Source organism: Bos javanicus, chromosome 3 (assembly GCF_032452875.1).
Source record: "Bos javanicus breed banteng chromosome 3, ARS-OSU_banteng_1.0, whole genome shotgun sequence".
Taxonomy (NCBI): Eukaryota; Metazoa; Chordata; class Mammalia; order Artiodactyla; family Bovidae; genus Bos; species Bos javanicus.
Window position 1 is genome coordinate 59,209,051 of NC_083870.1, and position 23,960 is coordinate 59,233,010.

A 23,960-nucleotide genomic window follows, 5' to 3' on the forward strand; every position below is an offset into this window, starting at 1 on the left:
ACTAAATTATAAAGAGTGAATGTTTTTTTAAACCAAGATGTCCACAAGGAAGAGGTGCAAAGAGATACAGATATGGATATAAATACAGATATAGATCTATAGATGTTCATTGCTACCTTATTCATAATAGTGAAAAAAATGGGCAATTAAATGAATGTCAGTAAGGAAAGGGTTGATACACTGTGGAATAATCAGAAAATAAAATCTCATAAAACAATTGGAATGAACAAACTCAATCTGTATGTATATGATGTCTAAATGTATCAAAATAAATAGATCCTAGAATTTTACAATTCAGTGAAAAACAGAAGCTGCAAGACAAGTTGTATAATTTTATGTAAATTTTAAGCAATAATATATATTATCTGTAGAACATACATACATGGTGACAGTATGAAACCTTGAACAAAAGACAACAACAACCTTAGAACAATACTTCCTTATAGAGATGTTTGAAAAATTGAATTAAGAAAGATGTGTAAGAGGGAGTGAAACGTTATCTGTTATATTTTGTTTCAAAAGACTTTAAAGTAAATATGATAAAATATTAACATTTGTTAATTCTGTATAGATATTTGTTTCATCATGTATACCTTTCTATACACTGGAAATATTCCACCATAATAAAAAACTAAAACACAGAGAAAAACAACCATAAAAATGAAATTGAAAATGTTGACTAACAAATATATCAAATTTAAAAAGTTTTAGGTATTTTAAAACTCTATGGCGTTCTTTTATTTTTCTTGCTACTGGGAAACCATGCAAACTCCTTTGTCTCCCTCACTTTGGCTACACTTCATCATGAGGATGCTAGACCAGAAGGCAACTTGTTACCTTTCATGACTACTTTGAATGCAACACCCCAAAGGTGAATTGACTTTGTTTCCTTGGAAACTATCATTCTTTTATTTTTTGCTTATCTTTGACACCCCATTCCCTTCAACCGCCCAATGACCAAGTTGTCCTTTCAAATTTTTGCTTTTGAATAATCATAGCAAATATGTATGAAGCCCCAGCTTTGTGTCAGGCGCTGTACAAAGGGCTTTTCCTGTTTTGGCTTATTTAATCTTCATGACAGCTCTACTGGTACCACCATTTTGCAGGTAAGAGGTTCAGTAACTTACCTGAAGTCATGGAGATGGCAGGAGAAGAACCAGGAATATAGGCCAACGAATGGCTGAGAGCAGATTCACTGTTTCCACTCTCATTGGGCAAGTGAAGGGCAAAGAAGGAGATGTCTTAGCTGCCTCACTGCACACTTACTGCTCACCTCCTCTAGGTCCCAGGGAATCAGAGCCGAACAAGAACAATCATGAACGTGTCTGCTCCCCACCCCCAGAGGTACTGCTTCCTTCTGACAATCAGCAGGTTGCACTGACTTAGGGTGCGCTTACATTTAAATAGTTTTCCTTGCCCTCTTCAGTTCCAATAAGATAAAAGTTAAGTCCATACTTGAAGTCTCTATCGTAGACAAGGAGAAGCTCATCTCCAGGATATTCCTACAAAAACATAATCAAAAGAGAAGGTTAATGTTCAGCAGTCATTCAGTTTATTCAGATATTGACACCAAATTAATATTTCTTTAATCAATCAATCGTAGAAGAAAACCATAGTGCTAATCTATTGTTAATAACCCCAAATTGCAAAGTTACTTTATTAACTTACAAAAGCTCTTGAAACACAATGGGTGGATAATATATACGGCTGTGTCCCTTCACTGTTCATCTGAAACTATCACAACATTGTTAATTGGCTATAACCCAATACAAAATAAAAAGTTTAAGAAAGAAAGGAAAAAAATAAAAACCACAATGGGTTCAGGGAAATTTACCATGCAATTTTATTTCTAACAAGGAAAAAAAGAAGTATTCCTTTTATCTGGTGTTGTACTCTTTAGCACGTTTGCAGACAAATTAGGACTAAAATTATGAACGTTTACAATCAAAGCAGTATGGGAAAATAGAGTAGGTTCCCTTTCTAGTTAAAATAGGGCAAGAACGAGCTTTTCTGGGTGTGGAATAAGACAATCTGTCACTGATAGGAGTTTGTTTTTCACAAAGGGTCATTGAGAAGGATTCCCAAAGAGACATGGACAAGATAGCATTTGCCCAAGGTAATGGGAAATGTCAGATTTGAGCTCAAGAATCTCTCCAACGTTTGTGATTATGTATCAGGAACCTTTTGAGGTAAGGCTGAAAAATAAAGAGGGGTGACATACCTACCTGAACAATTTTTTTGACTGGGTAGAAATCAGATACTGCAGCTCTGTTTGCAAAGTCTACAAAAATATCTTCTTTCTTGATAAGTTTGTAAGGTTGTTCTTCTGTGACATCTTCATCTACTCTGCAGTTAAATATTTCCTGGGTCTTGGTAGTTAATACTAATGGATAAATTTCTGGATGACCTGGGAAAGGCAAAGTGAATTTAGACATTAAATATAACCATTTAAAATATGAACACTAGGAAATATGCAGTTGTTTGCTTTAAATAATTGTCTTGCTTAAAATTTTAAAAGACTTTAAAATCATTGTTCGTATTTTAAAAGCAACTTTGTCCATTATAAAAAATGTCAGCAAATAAATTTGTTTATAAAACAGAAACAGACGCACAGACTTAGAAGACAAACTTACGGTAACCAAAAGGGAAACGTGGTGGGGGAGAGGGATAAATTGGGAGTTTGGGATTGACATATACTCACTACTATATTTAAAATAGATAACAAACAAGGACCTACTGATTAACACAGGGAACACTACTCAATATTCTGTAAAAACCTAAATAGGAAAGAATCTGAAAAAGAATAGTTATATGGATGTGTGTAACTGAATCACTTCTTTGTACAGAAGAAACTAACTCAATATTGTAAATCAGTTATACTCCAAAATGAAATAAAATTTCTTAAATGTCAAAAAGATAAAAAGGCAGAAATAACAATTACCCATAATACTATCTCTCAAGAGAGAACCTATATTAACTGTTTGTTTCATTGCAGTCACTCCATACATATTAATAGTATCTTAAATGAAATTCTAAATCCTGCCTTTTGTACTTACCATTACGTCAGTAGAATTTTACTATGACATTATATAATTTTTCTAATGCGTCATTTTAAACTAGCGTAATTCTGTAGCATAGTTTTTAATCACTCTGTTGTTGGTAAGCATTACTTTTATTTTTCTAATTTGTTTCTAATGATTATAAACAACTCTACAAACAAATATCTAGTTTATAAAGTTTTATCACATTTCAAATTCTTTTCTTAGGATAGGTTTTAAAAGTGAAATTTTGGTTTTAAGGTATTATTGCCCTTTTAGGCTCTAACCTAAACCTGTATTGCCTTCCTAAAACACCCCCCACCCTCTCTGTTCACCTGCTGCTCTCTCTCACCAGGTGACCTCATTTGCCCTCAAAGAGAAAATTCTGTCTGTATAGCAAAGAATCCTGCGACAGCCTGCAGCCCTGCCCACCAGCTGATCAGCACAAGCCCTGACTTTCTGCCTTTCCCTCCAGTCTGAAGACCTGCCTGCCCCTCTTCGCCCTTCTCAGCCCATCAATGCTTCCTCCCTACTGGCATTCCTAACTCCGTGCTGTTTGCCCTTAGTATGCCCTTCAATAGGTACCTCTGCTCCCCAGCGCTCTTTTTCACAGTCAAACTTGTTATTCAGTTCTTCACATCTTAAAGCTACTGACTTTCCAATTAGGTCATATTGGTAAACCTGGCAGTGAGGAAAAAGGTGGGATAGGGAGTTCCTTTTCCCTCCTCTGGTTCCCCAATCCCAGAACTGCCCCCAGAAGAGGAGAAGGGGAGGTTCAGGAGGCTTCCACTCCTCTTCTTCCTATCCCTTTGCCCCCACCCCAGGTCAGTGCTGGGCAGCAGCAAGCCCTAGGACAGTGGATGGAAGGGAACAAGGTATCATTTTGCCTGTTGCCATCTCCTCTCTCAAGCCTTCTTCTCATTTTCTTTTTTTTTTTTTTTTAATCATCACTAGCTTCTACCACCCCAGTCTCAGTTCTGCATTTACCCCCAGAACTCTGTCCCCTAACTACAAGCTCCCAGAGTCCCAGAACCCACTCTCATCCTCTCCAGGCCCCACACCTGGGTGTCTGACCCTCCCTCCACTGCTCAACAAGAGCATCATTGAGGGGAGAAGTGCATGTGGCCTTTCAAGTAGGAATTGTGAGCTTTGTTTTTAGTCTCTATAGGTGTAACTCTGATTATATATGGAAATATATTGCAAAGTACAGTCAGTTGGCATAATAAGCAAACATTTGGAATGTAAGTTGTTGATGAATTAGAAACAAATTGCCAGTTTTTATCTCCTGAAAAATACTAATCAGTGTTATGCCTATAGACTGCTGCTGCTGCTAAGTCCCTTCAGTCGTGTCCGACTCTGTGCGACCCCATAGACAGCAGCCCACCAGGCTTCCCCATCCCTGGGATTCTCCAGGCAAGAACACTGGAGTGGGTTGCCATTTCCTTCTCCAATGCATGAAAGTGAAAAGTGAAAGTGAAGTCGCTCAGTCGTGTCCGACTCTAGCGACCCCATGAACTGCAGCCTACCAGGCTCCTCTGTCCATGGGATTTCCCAGGCAAAAGTACTGGGGTGGGTTGCCATTGCCTTCTCCACCTATAGAGACTAAAAACCCCCAAATCACCTGAATAATTATATCATTGAGCCACTAGGGCTAGAAGTCAATGTTTCTGTGGTCGACACCAAAATCAGATTGATTATATTCTTTGCAGCCAAAGATGGAGAAGCTCTATACAGTCAGCAAAAACAAGACCAGGAGCTGACTGTGGCTAAGATCATGAACTCCTTATTGCGAAATTCAGACTGAAATTGAAGAAAGTGGAGAAAACCACTAGAACATTCAGGTATGACCTAAGTCAAATCCCTTATGACTATACGTAGAAGTGAGAAATAGATTTAAGGGACTAGATCTGATAAACAGAGTGCCTGATGAACTATGTACGGAGGTTCGTGACATTGTACAGGAGACAGGAATCAACCATCCCCAAGAAAAAGAAATGCAAAATGGCTGTTTGAGAAGGCCTTACAAATAGCTGTGAAAAGAAGGGAAGTGAAAAGCAAAGGGGAGAAGGAAAGATATACCCATTTGAATGCAGAGTTCCAAAGAATAGCAAGGAGAGATAAGAAAGCCTTCCTCAGTGATCAATGCAAAGAAATAGAGGAAAACAACAAAATAGGAAAGACTAGAAATCTCTTCAAGAAAATTAGAGATACCAAGGGAATATTTTATGCAAAGATGGGCTCAATAAAGGACAGAAATGGTAGGGACCTAACAGAAGCAGAAGATATTAAGAAAAGGTGGCAAGAATACACAGAAGAACTGTACAAAAAAGATCTTCACGACCCAAATAATCACGATGGTGTGATCACTCACCTAGAGCCAGACATCCTGGAATGTGAAGTCAAGTGGGCCTTAGAAAGCATCACTACAAACAAAGCTAGTGGAGGTGACGGAATTTCAGTTGAGCTATTTCAAATCCTAAAAGATGATGCTGTTAAATTGCTGTACTCAATATGTCAGCAAATTTGGAAAACTCAGCAGTGGCCACAGGACTAGAAAAGGTCAGTTTTCATTCTGATCCCAAAGAAAGGCAATGCCAAGGAATGCTCAAATTACTGCACAATTGCACTCATCTCACACGCTAGTAAAGGAATGTTCAAAATTCCCCAAGCCAGGCTCCAGCAATACGTGAACCGTGAACTTCCAGACGTTCAGGCAGGTTTTAGAAAAGGCAGAGGAACCAGAGATCAAATTGCCAACATTTTCTGGATTATCGAAAAAGCAAGAGAGTTCCAGAAAAACATCCATTTCTGCTTTATTGACTATGCCAAAGCCTTTGACTGTGTGGATCACAATTAACTATGGAGAATTCTGAAAGAGATGGGAATACCAGACTACCTGACCTGGCTTTTGAGAAACCTGTATGCAGGTCAGGAAGCAACAGTTAGAACTGGACATGGAACAACAGACTGGTTCCAAATAGGTCAAGGAGTATGTCAAGGCTGTATATTGTCACCCTGCTTAGTTAACTTGTATGCAGAGTACATCATGAGAAACACTGGGCTGGAGGAAGCACAAGCTGGAATTAAGATTGCCGGGAGAAATATCAATAACCTGATATGCAGATGACATCACCCTTATGGCAGAAAGTGAAGAAGAACTAAAGAGCCTTTTGATTAAAGTGAAAGAGGAGAGTGAAAAAGTTGGCTTAAAGCTCAACATTCAGAAAACAAAGATCATGGCATCCGGTCCCATCACTTCATGGGAAATAGATGGGGAAACAGTGGCAACAGTGGCTGACTTTATTTTTCTGGGCTTCAAGATTGCTGCAGATGGTGATTGCAGCCATGAAATTAAAAGACACTTACTCCTTGGAAGGAAAGTTATGACCAACCTAGACAGCATATTCAAAAGCAGAGACATTACTTTGCCAACAAAGGTCCATCTAGTCAAGACTATGGTTTTTCCAGTGGTCGTGAATGGATGTGAGAGTTGGACTATAAAGAAAGCTGAGCACAGAAGAATTGATGCTTTTGAACTGTGGTGTTGGAGAAGACTCTTGAGAGTCCCTTGGACTGCAAGGAGATCCAACCAGTCCATCCTAACAGAGATCAGTCATGGGTGTCCATTGGAAGGACTGATGTTGAAGCTGAAACTCCAATACTTTGGCCGCCTGATATGAAGAACTGACTCATTGGAAAAGACTCTGATGCTGGGAAAGATTGAGGGCAGGAGGAGAAGGGGACGACAGAGAATGAGATGGTTAGATGGCATCACCGACCCAATGGACATGGGTTTGGGTGGACTCCGGGAGTTGGTGATGGACAGGGTGGCCTGGCATGCTCCGGTTCATGGGGTCTCAAAGAGTTGGACATGACTGAGCGACTGAACTGAACTGAACTAAACTGAATGCCTCGTAAGAGTTCTTGCAGTTTTGCCTTAGAAAACCACTAGGTGGAACTGTGAGACCCACACAGCTAGAGCTGGAAAGGAGGTGGCTGTCCTTCATGAACAGAAGTGCTCACAAAGGCCAGAAAGCTTCCTACCATCCAAGAAACTGGAAGGGCAGGGACCAAGATGTGTTCTATGTCACCCACTGCCACTAAACATACTTCAAATCCTACTGGCTAGATATTCTTCATAAATATAATCCTTTCACACTAACTGAGCATTAAAAAAATATTTATTTGGCTGCACTGGGTCTTAGTTGCAGCATATGGGATCTAGTACCCTGACCAGGGATTGAACCCGGGCTCCCCTGCATGGGAGTGCAGAGTCTCAGCCACTGGACCCCCAGGGAAGTCACTAACTTGTCTTTGTCAAGGCAACTTTAATATAGGATAGGATCTTACATTCCTTTATCTTGAAGTTAGTAGTATTAGTAGCCCGTTTCTGGCTGGGATCTACAATCAGTAATAACCGCAGGCAACTAGTAGCCAGTAGACCACGCAGAACTATTATAGTCAGTACCTCCATGCCCTACCTGAACAGCGGCCAAACTAAACACAGCAAGGTCTGACCTTCTGGACACCCCAAGGATCTCTGGTAAATTTAATGAAAGAACTGTTGTTATTTAGGCTTTGAGGCCTGTGCTGAAGACAGCACTGTAAGTGTATGACAGTGAGGCTCTGGGGATTTGTGGTGAGATGGGCTCTGGGCTCTGCTGTGCCTCTAGCAGAGTGGGAAACTGGCTGGTCCTCCAGGAGGGTGAGAAAGATGCTGGAGCAGAGGAGAAGGCATGCAGGGCCTCCTGAAGCTTGTAGAGGTCAGAAGTGCTTCCGTGGGGGCAAGACCTGCTGGACATTTTGCCAGCCCAGGGCAGTGAGTGAATGACAGTGAGTGAAAAACAGCCTGCTATATAGAAGCTTCTGGGAATAACCTACTGCCGGGCACTGTTCCAAGCACATTACACAGATTATTAATTTATTTACTCTTTATAACAACATTCTGAAGACATTACTGTAACTGCCTGCATTTTTTAGCTGAGAAAACTGAGGCCCGCAGAGTACAAGTAAAGTATCCAAGGTCAGGGGCTAGGAGTTAGATATAGGGGACCTAGGTTCCAAACCAAATTCCCTGCACTGCATCTAGCATGCTGTACTTTCTCTCAAATGTGTGACACAGCAGAGCACAGCAGAGGGTCCTGCGCCTCTTCACACACGGTCAGGGAGGTAACAAAGGTCCATTGCACAGGATGCAGAGAGTGCAGTTATTCACCTCGGAGCCTAGCAGAGCAGGGGCCCAAGGCAGACTCAAGCTCTCCACAACTGACTCGCTAGGGATCCTACGTGCACAGGGATGCAGGCTATGCAGTACAAGCCACAGGCCACCCGGCAATTAGGCCAATCCTGCGTGCTGAACCAGTGTGTACATAAGTCCCGTGCATTTCATCCATATCTTTCTTCTAACATTTTGGTTTACTTTTTAAAAAACAGTTCTAGTGAGATATAATTGATAAATAATAAACTGTATATATTTAAAGTGTACAAATTGATAAATACATGCATTGACCCATGAAACTATCACCGCAATCGAGATAAAGAACACAACTGTAATACACAAACATTTCTTTCTGCCCCTTCTCCCAGCACCTCTCCTCACTCCCATGCAATCAGTGATCTGCTTTCCATTTCTATTTATCAGTAGTTCGTTTTTTATGGCCTATTTATAAATGCACATTATATGCTTTTTGTCTTCTTTTGCTTAGCATGATTCTTTTGAGATTCATTTATGTTGTTGCACATAGCAAGAGCTCATCCCTTTAGCTCATTCTGACTAGAATTTCATAAAAGAAAAAACCAGTTAGGCAAAGACTTCTGAGGATTTACAGTTTTGCGTGTTTTTTTCTAGGAAATTTTTGCCTAATCCAAGGTCACAAATATTTTTCTCCTATGTTTTCTTCCAAAAGTTTTATAATATCTGGTTTTACATTTAGGTCTATGATCCATTTTGAGATAATTTTTGTATGTGATGTGCAGTATGGGTGGAAGTTCACTTTTTTGCCTGTAGAGATCCAATTGTTTCAAAATCGTTTATTGAAAAGACTGTCTCTTCTCCACTGAATTGCCTTTGTACTTTTGTTGAAAATTAATCGACCATATATATGTGAGTTTATTTCTGAACTCTTCATTCTCATTTGTTAATCTATTTCCCTACCGTTAGAGTAACAACAGTTAATGCAAACCTTCTCTGTGACCGCCCTGTATAAGGAAGCGTGCATGTACTACCTAATTGTCCTTCTGCCTCATGCTCATGAGATGAGTGTCACTACCTCATTCTTCAGATGGGGAAGAAGCTCAAAGAGGTGAAGTCATTTGTGGCCACACAGTCATTAAGTGGCAGAATTATGATTCAAACCACATCTGTCTAATTCCAAAAGCTGTGCTCTTAATCTCTTGTGGTAAACAGAGTAATACTTTGCCCAAAGACAGCCATATCCTAATTCCCTAAACCTGTGAACATGTTGCCTCACATGACAAAAGAGACTTGCAGGTGTGAGTAAGTTAAGGATCTTGAGAAGAGAAGGTTATTGGGCGTCTGAGGTGGGTCACATGAAATCACAAGGGTCCTTATAAGAGGAAGGCTGGAGGGTCAATATCAAGGAGGAGAAGTGACAGGGAGGCAGAGGTCAAAGTCAGAGAAAGATTAGAAGATGATACGCTGCTGGTTTTGAAGACAGAGGAAGGGGCCAAGAGTCGGTTAACACTGGGAGCCTTTAGGTGGGAAAGGTAAGAGAACACACATCCCTTCAGAGACTCCAGAAGAACCAGCCCTACCAACAATTTGATTTTACCCCAGGGAAAGCAATTTCAGATTCCTAATTTCCAAAACTGTACAATAATAAATTTGTGGTGACTTCTTACAGTGGCCATAGCCATTAATATACCATGGATGTTCTAACCTGTATTAAACTGTGACACATAATTTGGGTAAATTATTTAACTTTTGGGAGTCACAGCAGCTCCATCTTCTAATGGCCACAGTAACGCTAACTTCCTAGGGCTAAAGGGATGAGAGAAGTATTCCTGACACAAAGCTCAATAAATGTTAATTATCTGGAAAAATCACACATCATCTCTAGAAACCTCCAGATATTGCCTGTTAGGGCCTTGGTGGTGGTGATTTAGTTGTTAAGTAGTGTCCAACTCTTGCAACCCCATGGATTTAGCCTGCCAAGCTCCTCTGTCCATGAGATTCTCCAGGCAAGAGTACTGGAGTGGCTTGCCATTTCCTTCTTCAGGGCATCTTCCCCACCCAGGGATTGAACCTGTGTCTCTTGCATTGCAAGCAGATTATTTACTGTCTGAGCCACCAAGGAAGGCTGTTAGAGCCTTAGGAGACATTTTTTATCTAGTCTGTTGATCCCTTGGTCCTTGGTCGGAAACGGAATCCTACTCTCAAGCAGCATGACAGCCCCAAGCCTTGAGTGACATTTGGCAATTACAAGGAGCCCACAGCAAGGGAGTCTGGGAGTAGAGAGTAGAGAGAGACAGGTTGTAGGACAAAGGGATGCTAAATCAAACCCCTCAACTCTCACTACAAAGTGCTGAAATTCCTTTTTTCTTCCTTGAAGAAACATGCATTCATGCATGCTAAGTCATGGATCTGCTTACTAGTTAATTATTTAGTCAGAAAATATTTACTGAGCACCTAGTATGTAAAACGGAGAAGGCAATGGCACCCCACTCCAGTACTCTTGCCTGGAAAATCCCATGGATGGAGGAGCCTGGAAGGCTGCAGTCCACAGGGTCGCTGAGGGTAGGACACGACTGAGCGACTTCCCTTTCACTTTTCACTTTCATGCATTGGAGAAGGAAATGGCAACCCACTCCAGTGTTCTTGCCTGGAGAATCCCAGGGACGGGGGAGCCTGGTGGGCTGCTGTCTATGGGGTCGCACAGAGTCGGACACAACTGAAGTGACTTAGCAGCAGTAGCAGCAGTATGTGAAAAACATGGTGCTAGTGCTAGGGCATACAATCTAGAAGGCGAGACAGATGTTAAGCATATAAACACACTCAGAAACAAATAAGGACAAATGGTGACAAGTGCTACCCAGGGGAAAACTGGGTAAGAGATAGAACACAGGACTAAGGAGGGCAGGAGTGCTGCTGGTCTATTAGAAAGGAAGAATAGGGAAAGCAGTTTACTCATTCACTCAATCAATCAACAAATATTTATTGAGTGTTTATTCTGTATCAAGATAGGCATTGGGGTACAGAGGTAAGCAAGAGTTTCTGTTCCCCTGAAGCTTGTGGGTGTGCAAGAAAGAAACAGAGAGAGAGAAAGAGAGAGATGGAGGAGAGAAGTGTAGGAGGGAGAGAGAAGAGAGAGGGTGAGAGGTAGCGAGCACACACAAGGGCAAGTCAGCATGGGTGTGTGTGTGTGAATAGGATATGAATGCACAAACAAATAAATATGCTCCATCCTCATTATTCACACATTTTGTACTTGCAAATTCACTTTCTAAAATGCATTTGTAACCCAAGATCAATAGTTGTGGCACTTTCACGTTCATTAGTGGACATGCTTTAAGGTGGCAAAAAATGTGAGTTACCCAAAGTGCACGTGGCCAAGGAGGCTCTACCGTCTTCTACTTGCCCTCAAACTGCAGTGTCCTTTCTACTGTTGATGTGGTGCCACATTTTTTGTGCTTTGTATTGATGATTTGCCTGTTTAAAATGGTCCCTGAGCTTACAGCTAAAGTGCTGTCTAGTGTTCCTAAGTGCAAGAAGGCTGTGATGTACTTTATAAGAAAACATGTGTATTATTAGATAAACATCAGTCAGGCCTGAATTACAGTGTTGTTGGCTGTGAGTTCAATGTTAGTGAATCAACAATATATGTGTTTCCCTGTTTCTAAACATGAACTACATCATCTAAGAAAACTCTAAGAGAAAATTTCAACAATGACAAAAATAAAAGTTGTTAGAATAAGATTATTTAGCCTCTAAAAGTAGGAACAACATCAGTTTGGTTGTTTAAGTTATAGTTTATTTGCTTAAAAATCAGCTTCTTTCCTTGAAATAATAGAACCCTACATCCGCTGGATCATCGAAAAAGCAAGAGAGTTCCAGAAAAACATCTATTTCTGCTTTATTGACTATGCCAAAGCCTTTGACTGTGTGGATCACAATAAACTGTGGAAAATTCTTCAAGAGATGGGAATACCAGACCACCTGACCTGCCTCTTGAGAAACCTATATGCAGGTCAGGAAGCAACAGTTAGAACTGGACATAGAATAACAGATTGGTTCTAAATAGGAAAAGGAGTACATCAAGGCTGTATATTGTCACTCTGCTTAGTTAACTTCTATGCAGAGTACATCATGAGAAACGCTGGGCTGAAAGAAGCACAAGCTGGAATCAAGATTTCTGGGAGAAATATCAATAACCTCAGATATGCAGATGACACCACCCTTATGGCAGAAAGTGAAGAGGAACTCAAAAGCCTCTTGATGAAAGTGGAAAAGGAGAGTGAAAAAGTTGGCTTAAAGCTCAATATTCAGAAAACAAAGATCATGGCATCCGGTCCCATCACTTCATGGGAAATAGATGGGGAAACAGTGGAAACAGTGTCAGACTTTATTTTTGGGGGCTCCAAATCACTGCAGATGGTGACTGCAGCCATGAAATTCAAAGACGCTTACTCCTTGGAAGGAAAGTTATGACCAACCTAGATAGCATATTCAAAAGCAGAGACATTACTTTGCCAACAAAGGTCCATCTAGTCAAGGCTATGGTTTTTCCTGTGGTCATGTATGGATGTGAGAGTTGGACTGTGAAGAAAGCTGAGCGCCGAAGAATTGATGCTTTTGAACTGTGGTATTGGAGAAGATTCTTGAGAGTCCCTTGGACTGCAAGGAGATCCAACCAGTCCATTCTAAAGGAGATCAGCCCTGGGTGTTCTTTGGAAGGAATGATGCTAAAGCTGAAACTCTAGTACTTTGGCCACCTCATGCAAAGAGTTGACTCATTGGAAAAGACTCTGATGTTGGGAGGGATTGGGGGCAGGAGGAGAAGGGGACGACAGAGGATGAGATGGCTGGACGGCATCACCGACTCGATGGACTTGAGTTTGAGTGAACTCTGGGAGTTGGTGATGGACAGGGAGGCCTGGTGTGCTGCGATTCATGGGGTCGCAAAGAGTCGAACACAACTGAGCGACTGAACTGAACATGATGTACAGATATATGTTGCCCATGAGCCAGAGTTTGAAAAATATTATTATAAAAAGCAACAACTTTATTGTTAAAAAATAAATAACACACTCTATAGTTACAAAAGGTCTCAATCATAGGATGTTAAATTTTTAAGAGACTGTTCAGTTTGAAATTCTCTCTTCCACTCTTTTAATCTTTCTTCAAAACATTTTATTTTATATTCTAAATAACATGATGTACTTTTAGTACATGCACATTTTGTTCAAATTTCAATTTATAGTATTCTCCCTTGCTTATCGCATATTAAAATGTTGCAGAACTGGGGACATGGATTCTGAATTGTATTTCCACTTACCCATGCTCTCCATATTCAAGGGTTCTGCTTCTTCACTAACTAGAATATAATAAAATGATGTTAAATTTACATTTTTGAATCAGATATGTATCTTAGTCTTCTACCAAATCTTAAAACATAAAGCAGAAAAGCAAATACACAATGAAGACTTAAGCTATGTATTAATAATCAAATAGAAACTGAATAATTGTCTTTCTCACAGAATAATCTCATAATGATACATTTACTATAACATTTATGTCATTTATTACATGATATTTAGTTGATATTATAATGATATGAATAAAAATAATAATAAATCCCCATATTTTGAATTCCACTTGCGTTTGACTTTATGACAGCAAAAACTGTTTGAGAGATAATACCATGAATGTTTTGGCTGCTAACAGATGTACATATACTAAATCCATAAAAATCCCATAAATGAAGAAACAGTCCTACCAGGTAATGTCATTTTGGTTTTGGCATGTTTTGTTCTCTTTCGTTTTTGAGGTTTTGGAGCCATGGCTCAGATTTTCAGCTGCATAAACAGAGGATATCATTAGCATAATTTATAGTTTCAAATAATAAGTATTATCATCTAATAAACATAAGAATATATTTCCTAAGTTTTGTCTTTAATCATCATGTGGGTTTCTCTAGTGAGAAACTAGTCCACTAGTAAAGAATCTGCCTGCCAGTACAGGAGGCACAGATTCAATCTCTGGGTGGGGAAGGTACACTGGAGAAAGAAATGTCAACCCACTGTAGTATTCTTGCTTGGAGGATTCCAAGGACAGAGGATCCTGGTGGGCTACGGTCCACGGGGTCACAAGAGTTGGACATGACTTAGCAACTGCTGCTGCTAAGTCACTTCAGTCGTGTCCGACTCTGTGTGACCCCATAGACGGCAGCCCACCAGGCTCCCCATCCCTGGATTCTCCAAGCAACGACAGCAAATCAACATGTATCTTCACAGATGGGTGTTTTGTGAGCAAAAGTTTATTGCAACAACAGTCTTCCTAGTGAGATCTTGCCATTCCAGGGGAGCCATTCAGCTGAAGCTGAAGTTTTGGCAAGAGATACTTCAAGGTTTCTGCCACAGATCCTGCCATGGAAGCACAAAAGAGGACACTGGATCCCCTGCCTCCTGCTACTGTTTCCATTTTAAGAAGCTGCTCTGTGCTGCCCTGTGCCTGGCAGATGTCCCAGCTACAAACACAGGCTTAAAGTCCATAGGCAGGCACAGACTCACAATGTGTATATATATGCATGATTTTTGAATAATATAAATAAACCTAGACAGCATATTAAAAAGCAGAGATGTCACTTTGCCGACAAAGATCCATATAGTCAAAGCTATGATTTTTCCAGTAGTCAAGTAGGGATGTAAGAGATGAACCATAAAGAAGGCTAAGCACTGAAGAACTGATACTTTTCAATTGTGGTGTTGGAGAAGACTCTTGAGAGTCCCTTGAACTGCAAGGAGAGAAAGCCAATTAATCCTAAAGGAAATGAACCTGAATATTCACTGGAAGGACCGATGTTAAAACTGAAGCTCCAATACTTCGGCCACCTGATGTGAAGAGCTGACTCATTGGAAAAAACTCTGATGCTGGGAAAGATTGAGGGCAAGAGGAGAAAGGGGTGACAGAGGATGAGGTCGTTGGATGGCGTCATTGACTCAATGGACGTGAGACTGAGAAAACTCTGGGAGATGGTGAAGCCTGGCATACTGCAGTGTATGGGGTTGCAAAGTACAGACACCACTTAGACTGAACAACAACAAAATTTAAATAGTACTTTTGTCCTAGAATGTGTACATGTAACCACTGTCTTTATCTGCACTCTCAGAGAATACCTCCAAAAGTTTTCTGTGGAATTACTCAACAATTTTGACAGGATATAACATGTCCAAGGTCATTGCCATGACACTAAATCCCTGTCCTCTCAATGATCAGCTCTGACCCATCTTGTTAGATGGATAAGATGTGATTTCAGGAGTTTGACCAGCAGGGTTTAAAAACAGACCCTTCTACCAGCTTAGTGGCCTTAGGCAAATTATTGTGCAATGGATGGCTCTGACCCACTATTTCAGCCTGTTGAGTCTCCTCCATCCTACTTCCCAGCCTGAGTGTAATTTCACATCTTGGACCTAGTCTTTTTCTCAGAAGATTTTTTATCAATGTACCCATCTCTATATTCTATCCCAGCTATATTTGACTTAAAGGACACAGAAACTTTGTGAAGGTCACCCAAACTCACCTGACATGTGGACACACCCCACCCACACACACACACACTATTTCACAAATATTTACTGAGTGACTATAATGTGCCAGATGCTTTCCTAAGTATTAGGAATACAGCTGTGAAAAAATAGGCAAAACTCCTGCCCTGATAGAGCTTATGCTCTAGTGGGGAAAGAGACAGCAAAGAAAAAAACAAAATAATCAGTCCCTCAAATGATGATAACTATTATGGAGAAAAGGAAAAGCAGAGGGGGGTGTAGGAGGAGAGAGGGTGCACGCAGGGAGACCTCACTTAAGCAACATTGGAGCAAAGTCCCAAGAGAAGGGAGGGAGCTGGAAATGCAGGTATCCCGGGAAGAAAGGGTATTTCCAGGTGGAGGGAATGGTAGGTGTAATGGTTCTTGGGCAAGTGTTTGCGTGGCGCTTTAGGAAAACACAAGAAGGTGATGATGGTTGGAGCAGAGAGACTGAGGCAAAGACTAGGACCTGAAGTTGGTTGGAGAAGTAATGGAGCTATATTAACAGTCAGTTTTGCTGTAGAAACAAATGTCCTTTGCTGTAGAAACAAATGCTCAGTAACATGCAACAGCAAACATTTCTTTCTTCCCATGTTCTGTATTATGGCTGGGGTGAGATGCTGCTTCCAGTCTTTTTCTGGGACACAGGCTGAAGGAGCAGTGCCTATTTGACACATACTACTTTTGCGGCAGAAGAAAAAGTGAGAGCTAATAAAGTCGAGTAATGCTTTCTAACTCTTCTCCTTGGCACTGGTACACTGTCCTTTTTTTCTGCTTACATTCCATTGGCTCAAACAAATCACACAGTCAATCCTGATAAGGGGGTAAGAATGTATGCTTCTATGTTAATAATGTATGCTTCCAAGCCATAATACAGAACATGGGTCGGAATGTATGATCCTCCTATAAGGGAGGTGGATAGTTGGGGGCAATTATATAATGTACCACAAGAAGGCTAGGTCATGGAGAAGGACTTTGGGTTTCACTGTGAACGAGGTGGAGAGCTTTGGACAGTTTTGAGCTGAGGAGTTACTTCACTTGACTTGATTCACATTTTGAGAATCACTGTGGCTGCTGTGATGCCAAGACTATAGCAAAGAAAGAACTGAAGTAGAGAATCCAATTAAAAGACAGTCAATTATCCAAGAAAGAGATGGTGGCAGTTTAGATCAGGGAGGTGAGAGTGGCGTGGAAAAAGTGACTGGATTCAGGATAGATTTTGTAGAACCCATAGTATATTTGCTGATGACTTGGATGCAGGTTCTGAGAAAAAGAAAGAGATCAAGGATGACTTGAGTGAGTTTTGCCTTAAGAACTGAAAGCATAGGTTTGCTGTTTATTGAGATGGGGATTCCCCGGGAAGAATAGTTTTGAAAGGGAAGATTGGGAGTTCAATTTGGGGCATGTGAAATAGACTATATACTGAGAGGATGGAGGTTCACTTTCTTTCCTATCGTGACCTCTGTAACTGGCACAGTATACGTACCAAGAAAAATTGTTAATGATTCCTTGGTCCTTCCTTCCCTTCTTCTATTCTTAGCTTATGAAATTTCAGTCTAAAAAAAAAAAAAAAAGCTTTTGCCTAAACTGTGAATAACTTCCCTGGTGGCTCAGATGGTAAAGAATCTGCTTGCAAAGCAGGAGACCCATGTTCGATCCCTGGGTTGGGAAGATCCCTTGGAGAAGGGAATAGCTATCCACTCCAGTATTCCTGCCTGGAGAATTCCATGGACAGAGGAGCCTTTCGGGCTACTGTCAGTGGGGTGGACATGACTGAGCGATTAACGGTTTCACTCTTGTTTTTTTCTGTGAATAAGCTGTATGCATGCTGTATTAGTGTTCTGTTGCTGCTAAAACAGTTATCACAAACTTAGTGTCTTAAAACAATAAAAATTTATCTCACAGTTCTATAGTTTCAAAGTCTGGCTAAAATCAGTGTGTCAACAAGGAAATGAACCAACACTTCCATCCTTTCTACAGGTTCTAGGGGAGAATTCATCTCCTTGCCTTTTCCTACTACTGGAGGACCCTAGCATTCCTTGGCTTGTGGGCCCTCTGCATTCCTTGGCTTGTGGACCCTCTGCCTCCATCTTCAAAACCAGCGATGGTGGGTTTAAGTCCTTCTCGCATAGAATATTCTTACCTTCTCTTCCTCCTCTCTCTTCCACTTTTAAGAACCCTGGTGATTACCTTGGACTCACCTCAATAGTAAAGGATGATCTCTCTCTTTTGAGGTCAACTGATTAGCAATTTTAAGTTCACCTACAAATTTAATTCTTCTTTGCCACATGTAGTAAAATAATCATGGGTTCCAGGCAGGTGCCACTTGAATGTATAGGTCTCAGCTTAACATAAACCATCCCAAGAAAGTTCAAATCAATTATATGTGCCCAGTTCTTTTCAAATGTTGCTATTAAATGTGCATGGGTGTGCTCAGTCGCTCACTCATGTCCAACTCTTTGTGACTCCACAGACTGTAGCCCTCCAGGCTCCTCTGTCCCTGGGACTTTCAGGCAAGAATACTGGAGTGGGTTTCAGTTTCCTTGTCCAGGGGATTTTCCTGAACCAGGAATTGAACCCGTGTCTTCTGCATTGTAAGCAGATTCTTTACTGTCTGAGCCACCAGAGAAGCCTATTAGGGCCTTAGGAAACATTTTTTAGCTAGTCTGTTGATCCCTTGCATCCTTGGTAGGAAAGGGAATACTGGTCTCTTGTATCTCCTGCATTGGCAGGTGGGTTCTTTACCACTGAGCCACCTGGGAAGCCCTAAATTACAGCTGCTACTGCTGCTAAATCACTTCAGTCGTGTCCAACTCTGTGTGACCCCACAGACGGCAGCCCACCAGGCTCCCCCGTCCCTGGGATTCTCCAGGCAAGAATACTGGAGTGGGTTGCTGTTTCCTTCTCCAATGCGTGAAAGTGAAGTCACTCAGTCGTGTCTGACTCTTAGCGACCCCATGGACTGCAGCCCTCCAGGCTCCTCCGTTCATGGGATTCTCCAGGCAAGAGTACTGGAGTGGGGTGCGATTACCTTCTCTGTAAATTACAGCAGGTCTTACTAAATTTTTTCATAAAACTAACAGCATATTTTGTGTAGTGAATGTGCTATATTATATTTTCCAAAATTCTCTCATTAAATTGACTACTTCAAGGTCATGAAAAACTTTCAATACAGATATCACCTTACTAAAATTACTCTGAAATGCTCACCATATTTTTCCTGTTCCCAATGGAAGTAAATTCATCATGATTAAGAGTAGCAGAAGAGATATTCTGCTAAATACCTAAAATAAAGATTATGTCTACCCCAGAGGCTTGTACTACAATTGGTTTTCAAAGCCACCATAGCTGATTGAATTTAAAAACAGAATTTATGAAAGATAATACTTATAAATATTTAAGAATTCCATTTAAGTATTTTTGATATTAAAACTATCAATTTGCTTTGTAAATTAACTCACTCATTCCAGAATGCCTTTTTGCTACCAGTGTACCAAAGGACACATTTTCTACCTTCCACAATGACAGCAAAAGACAATTGGGAGTGACAAAAGAAGTGAGTACAGTGGACCCTCCTCCATAGCTGCGGGTTCCACAGTCTTGGATTCAACCCAACTCAGATCAACAACATTGAGGAAAGAAATTCCAGAAAGTTCCAAAAAGCAAAACTCGAATTTGCCATGCACTGACACCTGACCTGCCTCTTGAGAAACCTGTATGCAGGTCAGGAAGCAACAGTTAGAACTGGACATGGAACAACAGACTGGTTCCAAATAGAAAAAGGAGTACATCAAGGCTGTACATTGTCACCCTGCTTAGTTAACTTCTCTGCAGAGTACATCATGAGAAACGCTGGGCTGGAAGAAGCACAAGCTGGAATCAAGATTGCCGGGAGAAATATCAATCACCTCAGATATGCAGATGACACCACCCTTATGGCAGAAAGTGAAGAGGAACTAAAAAGCCTCTTGATGAAAGTGAAAGAGGAGAGTGAAAAAGTTGGCTTAAAGCTCAACATTCAGAAAACTAAGATCATGGCATCTGGTCCCATCACTTCATGGGAAATAGATGGGGAAACAGTGGAAACAGTGTCCGACTATTTTTCTGGGCTCCAAAATCACTGCAGATGGTGATTACAGCCATGAAATTCAAAGACGCTTACTCCTTGGAAGGAAAGTTATGACCAACCTAGATAGCATATTCAAAAGCAGAGACATTACTTTGCCAACAAAGGTCCATCTAATCAAGAACATGGTTTTTCCAGTGGTCATGTATGGATGTGAGAGTTGGACTATAAAGAAAGCTGAGCACTGAAGAATTGATGCTTTTGAACTATGGTGTTGGAGAAGACTCTTGAGAGTCCCTTGGACTGCAAGGAGATCCAACCAGTCCATTCTAAAGGAGATCAGCCCTGGGTGTTCATTGGAAGGACTGATGCTAAAGCTGAACTCCAATACTTTTGGCCACCTCATAAGAAGAGTTGACTCATTGGAAAAGACCCTAATGCTGGGAGGGATTGGGGGCAGGAGGAGAAGGGGACGACAGGGGATGAGATGGTTGGAGGGCATCATTGACTCAATGGACATGAGTTTGAGTGAACTCCGGGAGTTGGTGATGGACAGGGAGGCCTGGCGTGCTGCGATTCATGGGGTTGCAAAGAGTTGGACATGACTGAATGACTGAACTGAACTATTATTTACATTGTATTAGGTATTAAAAGTAATTTAGAGATGATTTAAAGTATACAGGAGGATGTGCTTAGGTTTTGCAAATAATACACCATTTTATAAAAGCACCCTTGGATTTTGGTATCTATGTGGAAGCCTGAAAAAAAAAAAAAAAAACCCTGCCCTAGATAATGAGGGAAAACTGTACCAGGTAAATGCTCTGTGCAACAGTTCACATTCAAAACCTGTGATGGTACTCCACTGATAATGAGGAGCATTGCATTCAGAGCTGTCCATGACTTGGTTCCAAACTAAAGATTTGCCTGGGACTGTGTTTTTCTATGAAGCTTCAGGAAGGTAACAACTGCAAATGAAGGGATAAGTGACATGAATTATAACTGACATAATACAGCGATGTAAACAGTTGTTAGCTTCCTCTCTTCAGTTTATTCTGCTGTATTGCACATACCTGTTTACACATTCCCATCTGTTACATGTATGCCTGCGTGGCTCACAGCCATTCACGAGATTTTTAATTCTAAGAAAACCTGTAGCACTGGAACTTCATCTTCACCTAGTGTCTTTCTATGAAAGTATTACTTCCTTAAGACTTCTTCAATTATCTGACCTTATATAGATGACCACCAGCCTCTTTATCCTCTTTTATCTTCCCAAAGTATATGTAAGTTCATCACGTTTGCCTCCATCACTTTCACTTTTGTTAAAAAATAGAGATTTAGAATAAGATCCAAGACTAACATCTTGGGAGTCTTATAAGTATGTCTCCAAAAACTGCTGCTTCTTGGTCAGTCTCTACCAAGATCCTGATGATTAAGCTTCAAGGTTCTCCTGGGCTCTTCTGCCATCTTTGGAGAAGTGCAACCCACCCTCCAGAGATATCTGTTTCTATAATATGTGTTAGTCTTCTCATTTCTCCCCTTCTAACCTACTTCCATTTATTTCCAAGATCAGATAGTTACTTATTTAAGTAGATGCTAACTCATGACTTCTCCCTTTGGTCTATCTCCTGAATTCCAAGCTTTCCTGTCCTATAGCATCCTCTGGTTTAGGCCTTCAACATGTCCTCCTATATCAGGAGTTCCTATCTTGTGCCATAAACCCCTTTGGCAGCCTGGTGAAGCCCATGCATCAAACAAAAACATGGGATTGCAAGGAATACATTATACTGAAATACAGTTATCAAATTATTTTTAAAATTATGATATAATAATTTGTGTGCTTCTTTATTAATATATTAAATAAGATCTAGCAGTGGTTCTAATGACTGCCTTAATTTTGAAGAAGTGGTGAGCATAAATAATATTACATCCATGATATTATATGAAAAGGTGTATAGTATCTTTTGATGACAAAGTCACAGGTCCCGTGAGTACTACTGTGGTTTGTTACCAATGAATGCATTTCAATTAGTGGTTAGTCAAAATAAACATGCAATTTTTTTTTCTGTCCACAGGTTCCTCTTCCCCTACCCTGCCACTAGACCAAGTAGATCATGAACATTTAACTTACTCCCCGCCTCTGTTCCAACCAGAACAGTCCCACAGGGCAGGCCTTCAGAGTGCTCTTTCTAAAATGCAGATCTTTTTTTTTTCCCTGAGACTTTTTTATTGATCATTTCATTTGTTTCGCACAATTGATTTGTAAGGTTGTAAGTTTTTAAAATATAAATTTATTTGTTTAATTGGAGGCTAATTACTTTACAATATTGTATTGGTTTTGCCTAAAATGCAGATCTTAACAAGCCACTTCCCTGTATACTAGGGAATATAAAGTGGGTTTCTATCAGCCACAGAGCATTCTCCTCCAGTGAAAGTGAAGTCGCTCAGTCATGTCCGACTCTTTGGAACCCCATGGACTGTAGCCTACCAGGCTCCTCCATCCATGGGATTTTCCAGGCAAGAATACTGGAGTGGGTTGCCATTTCCTTCTCCAATTCTCCTCCAGTAGTATAGAAATAGAATTCATTTGAAATGCAAGTTTCCTGGACTCCCACTGTGATTCTGAAGATCTGGGTGAGCCTGGGACTCTGCATTTTTAAAATTACTATAAGGCAGTCTTACACTTGAGGTCTGAAGACCAGATTCAGCAAAGCAGGAGGGAGTCCAAATTGTAAGCATCACTTTTAACCCCCTTCGCAGCCAGCCTCACTACACCTATTCTTCTAGTTCTACTCTGGCCTCATAGAATTACTATCCATTCTCTAAACAGAGAGTGAAAATGCCCTGCTCTCCCCACCCCCCATCTTCCATATGATGCACATCTCTGCTTGCTGAAATCTTACTCATTCTTATAGGCTCAATTCAACCTTCTCTCTGAAACCTCTGCAACTTTCTCACTCAGGCTAATATAATCCTGTTTTCCTTGATACTTTCTAATCACACTGCAGCCTAGTTAATTATGCCAGGCTTCTGCAAAGCCAAGAGCCTCAAACTCAGAGCTGCCTGAAGGATTGCTGTAAGTGCATTCAGCATTCAGAATACACCGTGGGGAAAGAGAAATTATTGAACATCAATCAGGTTCTGGAAGTCAACAGAGGAAGAAGACAAGGCCCTTACTTTCAAAGAGCTAGTGTTCCTCTGTTTACCTTCTTCATGCCATCTACTAAAGCCCTTTCTTAAGTCCTGAAGACATCTAATCACTTCAATCCACATTAATCATTTCTTCTTTGATCTGCTATACCAGGATCATGCTGTTTTCCTTTTCATCCATCTATCCATCCACCCAGTAATTATTGGGTTTCTACTATGTTCCAGGCAATGTGAAAGCACTGGGAATATAAAACCTGTGTACAGGTACCGGCCCTCAAGATTCTCAGAATGTCGTTAACTGCTCTCTCATTATTATTTTTGTCCCCTGGCTAGCCTGGAAGTTCTTTGAAAGCAGAGAAAGTTTTGTAGATTTATGTAGTCTTCACCATGTCTGGTACATCGCTGGCACAGCGAGTGTTCCTAATGCCCTTGAAAGAGTGAGTAAAATACTGACTGGTTTTCAAAACCTCCTTTCCCACTTAGAGCTTCCCTTACCTGATACTGCTAAACTGAAGGGAAAAGAAGCCTCTTCGCAATACCCTGGAGAAAAATTCCTTCGGGAGCTGGAGATGAGAGTTTGACTCTCCTCTCTCAGAAAAACAAGTCCCAAGAACACAAAGTCTAGTTCCCCCAGCAAACTGTTACCCTGACGCATCCGTTGCTAAGAGAAAAGAGGCTGGTCCTCTGCTGAGATTGACAAAACTGCCTCACCAATACAATGCCCGCTCCCTCCGGTCTCTTTCAGAGCAGATTTGTGATTGGTTGCTATGGTGATGACGTCACTCAACCCGACCCGAAGGGAGGCCCGCAAGTTTCCCACCAGTAAGGAAGGAGATGTGCAGTTTGAAAGTGTAGAGAGCTGCAACCTGGCCTAACTCCAGGACTGCAAGGCTTGATCCATGCCTCGTCGTACGCAGAGCAGCCGTACCCAAAAGAGAACGGTT

General features: G+C 41.0%; 1 protein-coding gene across 7 annotated transcripts in view; it reads right to left on the minus strand.

Annotated features, from left to right (window-relative positions):
• Positions 1–23,701, minus strand: part of DNAI3 (dynein axonemal intermediate chain 3) — a 107,086-nt gene extending 83,385 nt beyond the window's left edge. For 5 of the 7 annotated variants that reach the window (XR_009735386.1, XM_061411407.1, XM_061411406.1 and 2 more), the window contains exons 1-5: positions 23,512–23,696; positions 13,994–14,072; positions 13,553–13,591; positions 2,226–2,407; positions 1,398–1,502 (exon numbers count right to left, since the gene is read on the minus strand). Coding sequence is in view for 6 of the 7 variants with exons in the window: in XM_061411407.1 (XP_061267391.1) it covers positions 1,398–1,502; positions 2,226–2,407; positions 13,553–13,591; positions 13,994–14,057 (390 nt within the window). In the remaining variant the exon portion in view is untranslated. Of the gene's footprint in view, positions 1–1,397; positions 1,503–2,225; positions 2,408–13,552; positions 13,592–13,993; positions 14,073–23,511 lie in introns of all 7 variants that reach the window. The other 2 variants (XM_061411404.1, XM_061411405.1) reach the window with 2 other exon arrangements.
• Between the last annotated feature and the right edge of the window lie 259 nt (positions 23,702–23,960).